Raw genomic sequence first — 12,647 nt, forward strand, 5'->3', positions numbered from 1 at the left:
GTCCATGTGTATATGCATATCATTACTATAATTACTTGTATTTGTTTGTATGTGAAATTTTTTTTCAGTTTATTAAAAAAATGATTATTAAAAAGAATTTATATTAACATGTAAATATTAATGAATGGTTATTATCCAAAGAATATATATTTACAATAAAATTTTAATCAAAAAATCTCATTGTTATTTATGAATCAATGTACATGTTCGTGAAAAATTGCAAATATAAACATTTGAATACTCACTATAGATTCCTCAAATAAAGAACAATGTTATTTATCTTTGAATTGAAAGAATATATCTCAAATATAGGTTGGACTGAACTACATCAGAAATATACAATCACAAATGTCAACTAAATTCTCAAACACAATTGTAAGAAGCTATAAGAACAAAAAGAGTTTCTCATGAAAAATTTCTTCTTCCCCGGAAGAAGATATCCAAAAATGCATCAACGACTTTATAACCTGCAGACATCATTCCTCAGGGATGAAATTTATAATTCACACCAGATGAGGATATAAGAACTAGGGTACTAGAATTCACTGATAATAAAACCTTAAATTTGGAAAGAACTTGTGTTTATATAAAACATATAAAAGACAAATAAAAAAATTACCTGGAAATCATCACGGCCCTCCTCCTCGTTCTCGCGCAAACAGCGTAGAAAAACGTTCGAGTTCCCGGCGGAGAAGGATCGCCCTGTGAAATCCTCGACCCCGTTGAACAACTCGTGGAGCAAGGCAGGGACCCTCTTCCCCCTCAGAGTTGCCTCCTCGTTCAGGGCCGTCATCAAGGCGATCAACCGCGCAGGTATCGTCGCCACCCCCTCGAATATCTTCAACGCGCCCCCCTCCCAAATTTTCCAACCCCTTTTGAAGTCCCCTTCGAGACGATCCCTCGAGCACTCGTCCCACAACCTTCCTTGAAAGCGATACGCGAAAATTAGGAAGAAGAACTCGTAGACGGGGCACAGCTCGACACCTTCCCTCCACGAACTGGTCGAACTCTCCTCGCCCCCTGACTCCCTCAACTCCAATATACTCTCGTCCACTCGATGGATCTCCTCCTCCTCGCAGCAATCGTTCCCCCTCCAATCCTCGATCCACATCCCCATCAATCTATCCCTAGCTGTCGAGTTCTGCTCGTGACGTATCGAGGCGATTTTCAACCTGGTCCTGGACAAGTCGATCGAATCCTCCTCGTTCATCTCCAACTTCCTCGATGCGGATCTCAGTTTCTCGAGGAACGCGATTCGTTCGTGGGAGAGGTGGGGGGGAGGGATGGAGGGGAGGCGGTTCTTAATCTTCTTCCGCAATTTTCGATACTTGTCCCCCCCCTTGTGGAGGTGGAAAAATTGGGTGGAAAAATCGGACAATCGTTGGCTGAGATGGTGGTTGGAGGAGGGAGGGAGGAGGGCGAACAATCGTCGGAAGGATTTGATCAACCATTTGTAATGGACGGTCAACGAGGAGGTGATCTCGCGCAGATCGAAGAACGTGCCCCGCGATCTGTCCACCAATCTCGTAGCTCCTTGATCGCGGAACCTTTTGTACCATTTCAACTCGTCCCGTAACTCAAGATACGTTTTATCGTCTATCGGTAAGTCTCCGTGTTCCAGGATCGTGTCCACGATAATTCGACACTGTTCCGTCACCTCGGCGAATTTCAATATCAACGTCTCGTGTCTCAAGTTGGTCGACAATCTTCCTGAAAGGAAAGGGAAGAAAAATTAAGAGGATTCAATTTTAATTCCTTGTCAAGCAACCCTTTTTCGATCGAAAGCAGCAACTTTGGACCACAAGATAAGTTTTCTTACTATGATAACTTTCAACGCTAGATTAATTATATTATGGGCATTGATTATACATCTTTTTTTTCTGAAATTTGTCTTTTTGATATATTAAAATGCAATTTTTTTGTAAATTTATTTAAAAAATTAATATTTAATATTATTTAAAAAATTTATTTAATAAATTTTTTGTAAATTTATTTGTAAAATTATTTACAAATTATTTTTTTAATTTATTTAAAATCTATAGATTTTTATTCGCTGTTGTCTTCAAACACATTTTTTACATGTACACTTTCTGTATACTTGTTTAGATTTAATGCAAATATAGTTAGAATCGAAGCTCGTATTTTGTTCGTCGTGATGGTCATTGCCTAATTTTTTAGCTAATTGAAAGAGAAAAATTCTTTCGAGATATGTTTACTCTAGTACACTGATGGCTGCCAAATTTAAAAACAATTATAAAACACGTGAAGGGATCCTGAAGGATATTTCCTTCATTATCGACATCTTTTATTTCGCTTTCAGTGCCTGAAATAATGCGCATTCTTTTTCTTTCACGGTATGTATTGCGATAATTTTCACCACTGTTGTCAATCTTCAATTTCATTGATATTTTCAAATTCTTCCTCGCTTTCGCATAATTCGAATTTTATATCAGAATCCGATTCGGATTGATCTTCATTTATGCTGCTTATTTTTTTTATCATTCTTTTTATCAATTTCATATCTTTTAAAGACTTGTTCATAATTTAGCTCTTAGCTAAATAGGCAAAACATAAATGTAAAAAAATATATTTTTTTGGATAGATTTTATGATTATTTTTATCAAAAATTATTTTTAATTTTTGCTAAACTAGCTTCCAAATAGCAGTTATTTTTTTTTTCTTTTTTTTACAAAACTGTTGAAATTATCTTTTAGATGGATCTATTTGCTTTATAAAATAGTAAGACAGATTCACTTACAAAAATCGCCATTGAAGGAATTATTTGTTATCATATCACAATTGTAAACAACTCATTTAATTATATATTTATTGCTAAACAGTCGTCATTTGCTTGATGTTGTTTTCTCTTATTCATTGTTATTTCATTTTTCTTATTTCCCAATAATTGATCCATATAAATTGATGGATTTTCATAAAAATAAGTATACAACATCTAGAAATAATAAAATATAAATATTTCAGAGAAAATAGAGAATAGAAATATATATTATATTATTATATCATTAAGAAACCAATACGTAACCAATACATAACGTCTAAAGAATACTTGCATATTCAGAATTTTTAAGCATAAAATCGAAAATGATTTTGCGCACGAATCAACGCATAAAACTTTTATATTTTAATATCTTACGTATTTTCACTTTCACTAAAGAAAGAAAAATTTATTATGAATATTAAAGTCTATATTGTTGTTTTGTGTGATATTTTATGAGGCAATTACCAAGATGCATCCTCAGGTTTGCCAGAGCAAGCAGAGCAATATTTCGCGCACTATTTCATCAATAAAAAATAGTTTTAAAAAATGTAATGGTTCATTTATATTCGAAGATATTTGTAGATTTTTCGCCGGAAGAATACAAATTGTATTCTTCTTCTGTATATTTTCCGGGTTCTCTGCATTATCCATTGGAAGTTTTGGAAGTTTTTATGTCTTCTGCGATATCTTCGCTTGTAAATCTATCACATTCACTGTCTTATTATTATTTTTCACTCTCTTATATGTCTTATTTCATCTTCGTCATTCCTCTCTCTTTACGAATAGAAGCAATTTCAATAACGAAAAATCAAACTCGTCCTCGCTCGAACTAATTTCATTATCGTATTCCACAAAATAAAAAAACTTTGAAAATAATATTTCTATTCCACTGTCGAATTCGAACTAACGCCGAAAATATAGTTCGATCCACGGTTTAATTTCAGATAAAAGAATCTAACCATTCGACAATATATTATTCTAACCTTTATATAAGATTTCACGTAAAGAGGTTAGGAATCTATTTGTGAAGCGATATTCTAAAAAGATAGAACGTAAATAAATATTGTCGCCGTTCGAATCGAGTGATGGCGCTGGAGTAGAGCAAAGTTAATTTAAATTGTTAATTTTATTTCTTTTTTATTTATATATTTTTTTTTTTTCAAACTCACCTGAGGAGACGGCGGACGAATATTCCTCCAATCGAATGACATCTTCGTCGTCGTCTGCGACGTTTCTACTTCTCCCCGATTGATGATCGAGAATCATCAATTGAAAGTAGAGCTTAATGGACAAATTATTAGCGAGCGTGGAACGTTCGATCAAATACAATGGGACGTCTGAACCGAACTCGAATAAAAGTTTCGAGTTCTCCACTTTCTTGGCCAAACATTCGTTCATTCTTTCCAATTCGTCCAACTCGTTCTTCGAGAAAATGTTTGAGCTCCATAATCGTCTGATAGGTAGATCGTCTATGGAAGAACGTTCGTAAAAGTCGAGTAGAAGATGTTTTAAAAACTCCTTTGTATCCGTGATGGGAGATTCATCGAACAAATCTCTAAGATCGATTTTCTCTGGATCGTCCCTGGAAAAATGAACAGACGAATTCTTTGATTTCTTTGATCGAGAAAGAAAAAATTGAAATTTCGTTATTAAAAATATTATTAGGTTCTGTGAAATTGTATATTTATATTTTCCACACGTTAGAAATTTTTATCCTATTTTCAAATATAACGATACTGGTATTATTTTAATTGACAAGCGTAGAGTATAAATGAGAAAAAAATGAGTAAAAATATTTTCCGTCGTGAATTTTATATCGAAATAAACATGAAATAATTATTTACTTCTCGTAACGTAAGTCTTTCGAATCGCGTTATAAATTACTGTTCTCTTTGAATACTTTAGCCAAGTTTCGCGATGAAGATTTTAAAGAGAAAGGGGAAGCTGTATTAATGACTTGGAAGTTTCTTAAGTGTCTCCAATCTTATTTTCATCAAATTTCTCGTTGAATCGTTCCATTAAAGATTCTCTCGTTTGAATAAATTAAAATTCAAGATATCGTTTCTTCGTATATCATTTTTGACAAATAGTTCGAATTTTATGTAATTATCTTAATTTCGACGAAAAGAAAAAAAAAATACGTTAATGGATATCGAGAATAATCCTCAATTTTTTTACAATTATTAGATCTTGAAATTGACATTTTTCTTACAATATATTTTCGAAATATTATCGAGATTCCAACCGACAAATTCCATTTTTATAAAACTTTACGATTTCAGCGCGAAGAAATTCTTCGAATGCTGCGATTCCAATTTCTCGAGTGTCCAATATTTTATTTTATTTAAAAACATTTCGGTCGCCGAAATGTCCGGCGAGTATGATGAATGGGTTAATATTTCCTGTTTCGATTCGGCTAATTTTTGGTAGAGTGGTTTGCGATGCACAAAAACAAGTCCACGTCTATCGTCCAATGCGAGTTGTTTTTTAATCGATTTCTTGGCAGTAGGATGTCGCCGTTACGATATCTCTTCGATTCGAAAAAGAGCAACGAATCGTTCCCTTTACGGGCCGCCGTCCAGTCGCCGTAACTTTTTTCGGCCGTAACGATGCCTTCGACACTCGTTTAGGATTTTCATTGGCGTCAAACCGTTGTCCGAATCGCGTACGATTATCGTGCGATATACCGTTCCGCGTCACGTATTACGATTCCGTTCAAAAACGAAACTTTACGCGACGAGCGCATTTCCAAACGCCGCAACTTTCGATTCTCCGTCGATTGACGCGCCACCTATTTTTCCAATTGTTTTCACTTCACCGTGCGCAAATGTGTGAAAACCGTCTCGTTGGAGACGCGTCCAACTTCGCGAGTATTCGTTCGTGGATTCCATTTTGTCTTTCGACTTATCTTCGTTCGATGTGAATTTCGGTCTACTTCGAGACACGTTTTCAAGATTCTCATTTCCAGACTTGAATTTTTGAAAGCAAGCATCGAACAGTCCTCTCGTCGATAGAATCCTCGAAAGCTAATCTAATATTTCGATACGCTCCAGCTGACGTTTAAGCTTAAACTTATAGAGGAATAATATTGTAAATTCGTTCGATAATTTTTTTTAATTGTATCGTTCGCTTCTCAGAAAACAGTTAAACCAACAACAAAAAGAACTTATTACGCAAAGGAGATATAAGAGGACAATGTGAAAATATGTCGAACAAAATATAGGTTAAGTAGAGTTTACAAGTCACGGTTGATTGTATCATTCTTTCTAAAATTGGCAACTTTATACGATACAATATGATAATGATATATATTTTGAAAATAATGTCATTGATTGCCTTAAAACGAAAAATTATTATTCCACATTTTCGATTTATATTTTAATACGAATATTATACGAGAAAGAAACTAGAAAAAGACATGGAAAATTTTTACCTTTCTCTTCTTTTCTTTTCCACTTTCGAATAGAAAAATAAACAAATTTCGAATTCTCTCTTTACCTGAACTTCTCCACGGCAGACTTCAAAAGGAATCCTTGCTGCTTGATGATCGCCAGTCTCGAGTTCGTTCGAAGATCGCGCAATCTCAACGTGAGAGCATCGAGATCGTAACAGAAATGGGCTCGTTCTCCGTTCTCCTCGTTTCTCTCGGACAAAATTTCCTCGATTTTTCCCCAAGCTTGATGCCTCGATCCCGCATCGAACGTGCCACAAAGCTCACGACACGAGTTCCTCAACGATCTTTCGAATGAGAATCCCTTCGACATCTGTCGGCTGGTGAACGAAGCAACTTGCAACATCTCGTTCAATCTGTACCGATTGTCGTACAATGATCGATGAATTTCCAGGATCGAATTACGATGTGCCCAATTCCAGATCCCGCAGTTGTTCAACAAAGATACAACGTCTAATCGATTGAGGGGCCCGTGATTTTGAGGGGTCAGTATGCTAATTTCTACGCCCCTGTTTCGCATAGCTCTGAAATATACGAAGAGAAATTACGTTATTTCGTACATTTCGTACAGTGCGCTCGATCGATAACGATTAATGTTATCAACCATTTGCGTTCGACGAATTTTTCAATTGGGGCAAGTTCAATTGGGATGAAATTGAGACGATTTTATAATTTTCCAATAGAAGAATAAAAATGTAAGGAATCGAATTCATTATTATTATTTGGTGATAATCTAACTCGAGTTATCGGATGAAACGCTGTGCAGTGGTTCGAAAGATAGGATTCGAAATTATTTTTTTTAATTATTTTAACTTTTGGAAAAGAATATTGCTTTTTTATTACAATTTATTATTTCGTTAAAAATATATATATATATAAAACATAAAAATATAATTAATATAAAATAAAAGAGAAGATACAAATAATATATAAAGAATATATAAATATATAAATATAAATAGAAAAAAAAAATTAATAAATGCTCAAATAAAAAATGAAAAGGACGAAACGAAATTATAGTTTTTTAAATATGGACTATAATATTAAAAATATACTAGTTTTATTACACATCGAAACAATTATTTTTTTATAAATTCGAAAATGAATTTCATCCACTTTTAACACTTAATTTCTCAACTGTTGAAACATCGATTATCGATTATCGATTAGTTCTCTATATACGCGTATTTTATTTAATTTGTAAACGTTTAAAAAGAGGATTAAAAATTTTAATGCACAACAGTTTTACAATTATTATTATATATATATCGTTATATAATTATTACTATAGTTATTATTATATATTATATATATATATATATATACATTATTATAAATCGTTAAATCGAAACAATTCAAATCTTTACAAATTCGAAAATTAAATTTCGTCCTTCCACTTTTTTAATGCATCGTATCGAACCACAGTGCGCCGCGAGACTCGCCTCTCTCGATCGAAAAAGCTTAATATTTTAAAATTCTATCCAATTGCTCCCTACGCAATTCACGCTTTAATAATCGTTTCACGAAGAATAGATAAATCGTAATAGGATTATAATAATCGTAATAATTGTTCATCGTATATCGACGATGATCCAAAAAAAATTCCACTTGCCTGGATATCTCCCCGTGGCGTGGATCCATAGCGAGGAACAGGCGAAAGTCCTTGTGAGGTGTCACCGTGAACACGTCCCCATTCTCATCGACACCCTTCTCCCCGATCGTTAGCGCGCCGTTCGGTTCCAGCAACCCATTCAATCGATCCAAAATTGCCGGGCTGCAGAGATTCACCTGGTCCAGCAGTAACCACGTGCCGTTCCTCAGGCACTGGAACGCGAAAACGCGATCACGCTTACGCTTTGTCCACAAATTTTCGTGGGAATTTTTTTTTTTTTTTTTTTTTTTTTTTTTTTTCGCAACTCGTCGATTCTCCTATTATCGACCCCCCTCGATCGTTCGTGCCTTCGACGATAACTCTTCGAGATCTAACGATTTATTTTTTATTCCGTGGAAATATTTTCGAATTTTTGTTTTATTTACGTTCATTCCAAGACTTGGAATTTTGAAAATATATTTAGACGGAATTTTAGATAGTTTCAATCAGTTAAAAGGTATTTATCATATTTTGAGCAAGGTTTGAAGGAGAAATCGGATTATAGGAAATTTTTCAAAATGGTTGATTCTTTTTATTTTTTTTTAGAATTAGATTCAATTTTTTCTTTTTTATTTTATATTTAATTAATATGTGTTAGATATATATATATATTTTTTTTTAATTCTTTATTAATGCACGCAATGTCTATCTAAAACTGAGTCAAGAAACTTGAGTGAAAGAAACTTTTTCAGATCGTTTTCAAATGTAGATGCAAACTATTACCTATATAACTATTTATATCTTTAGCTATTAACTATTTTTATCTTTATATCTTTTTTATTTATCTAATATCTTACTATTACCTATATAACTATTTATCTTTATCTTGGCAAGAATCGATCGACAAAAAGAACGAATAAGAGAAAAAACAGAAAATAGAATTTTTTTTTTCGATAAACACTGCTTCGAAATACTATTATAAAAAATTGTATAAAAATTTCGAAAGAAGCAACGAAATAAACTTATTTTTTCAATAAACATTTATAAGAAATGGAATAAAAATTTCGAAAGAAGCAACGAAATAGATTATTTTTTCGATAAACACTGTTTCAAAAACTGTTATAAAAAATTGTATAAAAATTTCGAAAGAAACGACGATATAGGTAATATTTTTTCGACAAACATCGTTTTGAAAACTGTTATAAGAAATGGTATAAAAATTTCGAAAGAAGCAACAAAATAGATTTATTTCTTTCGATAAACATTTATAAGAAATGGAATAAAAATTTCGAAAGAAGAATAAGAGAAACAATAGAAAATAGACTTTTTTTTTCGATAAACAGTGCTTCGAAATACTATTATAAAAAATTGTATAAAAATTTCGAAAGAAGCGACGATATAGGTAATATTTTTTCGACAAACATTGTTTTGAAAACTGTTATAAGAAATGATATAAAAATTTCGAAAGAAGCAACGAAATAAACTTATTTTTTCAATAAACATTTATAAGAAATGGAATAAAAATTTCGAAAGAAGAATAAGAGAAACAACAGAAAATAGACTTTTTTTTTCGATAAACACTGCTTCGAAATACTATTATAAAAAATTGTATAAAAATTTCGAAAGAAGCGACGATATAGGTAATATTTTTTCGACAAACATTGTTTTGAAAACTGTTATAAGAAATGGTATAAAAATTTCGAAAGAAGCAACGAAATAGATTTATTTTTTTCGATAAAAATTTATAAGAAATGGAATAAAAATTTCGAAAGAAGTAACGAAATAGATTATTTTTTCGATAAACACTGTTTCGAAAACTGTTATAAAAAATTGTATAAAAATTTCGAAAGAAGCGACGAAATAAACTTATTTTTTCAATAAATATTTATAAGAAATGGAATAAAAATTTCGAAAGAAGCAACGAAATAGATTATTTTTTCGATAAACACTGTTTCGAAACACTGTTATATGAAATTGTATAAAAATTTCAAAAAAAGCAACGAATAAGAGAAGCAACAGAAAATGGACTTACTTTTTCGATAAACACTGTTATAAGAAATGAGTATAAAAGAAGATAATAATAAAGATATAAGAATATATATATATATAAAGATAAGAATATAAAAAGAAAGAAGAGACAAAATAGACTTATTTTTTCGATAAACACTGTTATAAGAGATGGAACAAAAATTTCGAAAGACTATAATTTCTATGAAGAAATTGAATCCACTTTTTAATAATAATAATGGAGAATGGCCGCTCTTTTTTTTTTTTTTCTTCTTCTTTCAAAACAAAAAAAGGAAAAAAGGAACGATACTCACTTTCACCAACACGCTGTCCACCCATTCGAATTTTCCACCGGCGTTCAGGCATCTGTCCTTGTTCACGGCGATCGATAGATCGGCCAGCTTTTTCTCGATCTCGAGTAATTCCGAGTGGACCTCGAGCCTTTTCATCGCGGACACGAGCCTCGATAATTCCTCGGTTTTACGTAGGAACAGCTTCGTCTCGGACGACATGGTCGTTTCCATTGTTTCCCCTTCGCCATCTGATTTTTCGGGACAAAAAGTTTCGTGAAATCGCAATATCGTGAATCTCGAAGAAAAATGAGGGGAAAAAAATCGAATTGATAATTTTTATTTCCAACTTTATCTTCGACTTTTTGTGTACCAAACTTATGAATCGAATAACATTTCGAAAAGAAGAACAAGGGGGAAAAAATAATTTGGAACACTTTGTTCGACGTGGATAGATAGATTTCTTGATTTTTGTTTAGGTGATTTTAGAGGAGAAGACAAACGTCGAAAATATGTATAACCTATGACTAATCGTTTTTTGGAAAAGAAGGAAAAATAATTTGGAATACTTTATTCGAAGTGAATGGATTTCCATTTTTCGTTGATTTTAAAGGAAAAGACAAATATGTATAACGAAAATATGTATAACTTATGACTGATCGTTTTTTGGAAAAGAAGGAAAAATAATTTGGAACACTTTATTCGAAATAAATGGATTTCTATTTTTCGTTAAGTGATTTTAAATGATTTACCTTTAAAAAAAATATGTATAACGTATGATTTCGAAAAGAAGAACAAGAACAAGAAGATATATAATTTGTATAATTATTATTTATATTTATATAAATAATATTAATTATTAATTATAAATATATAAATTAATATATAATTATTAATAATTAATTATTATTATATAATTATTATTTTCAATTATTTGGTATAAATAATTTGGAACACTTTATTCAATATGAATAGATTTCTTCATTTTTGTTTAGATGATTTTAGACGACTCATCTTTGAACAAATGTTGAAAATATATAACATATGATTTTGAAAAGAACAAAAAAGGAAAATAATTTGGAACACTTTATTCGATATGAATAGATTTCTTCATTTTTGTTTAGGTAATTTTAGATAATTCACTTTTGGACAAATGTCGAAAATATATATAACATATGATTTCGAAAAAAAGAACAAGAAAAGAACAGATTCGAAATGGATTTTTATTTTTCTTTAGATGATTTTAAAGGAGAAGACAAATATCGAAAATATGTATGACTGATGATTTTTCGAGAAGAAGGAAAAATAATTTGAAAAACTTTATTCGAAATAAATGAATTTCTATTTTTCGTTAGATGATTTTAAAGAAGAAATATCGAAAATATGTATGACTGATGATTTTTCGAAAAAAAGGAAAAATAATTTGGAAAACTTTATTCGAAATAAATGAATTTCTATTTTTCGTTAGATGATTTTAAAGAAGAAATATCGAAAATATGTATAACGTATGACTGATGATTTTTCGAGAAGAAGGAAAAATAATTTGGAAAACTTTATTCGAAATAAATGGATTTCTATTTTTCGTTAGATGATTTTAAAGAAGAAATATCGAAAATATGTATAACATATGACTAATGATTTTTCGAGAAGAAGGAAAAATAATTTGGAAAACTTTATTCGAAATAAATGAATTTCTAATTTTTAGGTGATTTTAGATGACTCACCTTTGGACAAATGTCGAAAATATATATAACATATGATTTCGAAAAGAACAAGAAAGGAAAATAATTTGGGACACTTTATTCGATGCGAATAGATTTCTATTTTCCATTAGATGATTTCAATAAAGAAGGAGGAAGCGTAAGACTCACCTTTGGACAAATGTCGAACGTTCTCCAGGAGGGCATGATAGTGGGCCACCTGATCCAAATTTTCCTTCCTCAAATTCTTCCTCAGGATTGCGATCAACAGTGTCTCCACCCGCTCCAACAATTCCTCCAAGTGTCGATCGTAATCGGTCTGCAATCGAAAGAACGATTTCTTCTTCGAGAAGAGGAAACAACGTCGGCCATTTACACCTTGCCGACAGACAAATTTCCGCGAATTTGTGGTTTGCCACATTGCACATTTATTACTCGACACTTTTTTTTTCAATTCCATAATCCATTTCTCTATCAATTTTTAATAATAATATAATAATACAATGTCGAGTATGATATATATATATACAATTATATATATTTAATTACAATTGTATACAATTGATATATATGATTTGCACATTTATTATTCGACACATTTTTTTCAATCCATCTCACTCTCTATCAATTTTTAATAATAATGTAATAATACAATGTCGAGTATAATATATATACAATTATATATATTTAATTACAATTGTAATTGATATATATGGTTTGCCATATTGCAAATTTATTACTCGACACTTTTTTTTTCAATTCCATAATCCATTTCTCTATCAATTTTTAATAATAATGTAATAATACAATGTCGAGTATGATATATATA

General features: G+C 31.4%; 1 protein-coding gene across 1 annotated transcript in view; it reads right to left on the reverse strand.

Annotated features, from left to right (window-relative positions):
• The window catches only part of LOC122717362 (midasin), a 109,597-nt gene that overhangs the window by 10,233 nt on the left and 86,717 nt on the right, over nt 1-12,647 (reverse strand). The window contains exons 8-13 of the mRNA XM_043941382.1: nt 11,990-12,137; nt 10,143-10,369; nt 7,843-8,054; nt 6,278-6,754; nt 3,949-4,361; nt 620-1,710 (exon numbers count right to left, since the gene is read on the reverse strand). Coding sequence (XP_043797317.1) covers nt 620-1,710; nt 3,949-4,361; nt 6,278-6,754; nt 7,843-8,054; nt 10,143-10,369; nt 11,990-12,137 — 2,568 coding nt within the window. The remainder of the gene's footprint in view (nt 1-619; nt 1,711-3,948; nt 4,362-6,277; nt 6,755-7,842; nt 8,055-10,142; nt 10,370-11,989; nt 12,138-12,647) is intronic.

Source organism: Apis laboriosa, unplaced genomic scaffold (assembly GCF_014066325.1).
Source record: "Apis laboriosa isolate Shangri-la unplaced genomic scaffold, ASM1406632v1 scaffold4_cov146, whole genome shotgun sequence".
Lineage (NCBI taxonomy): Eukaryota > Metazoa > Arthropoda > Insecta > Hymenoptera > Apidae > Apis > Apis laboriosa.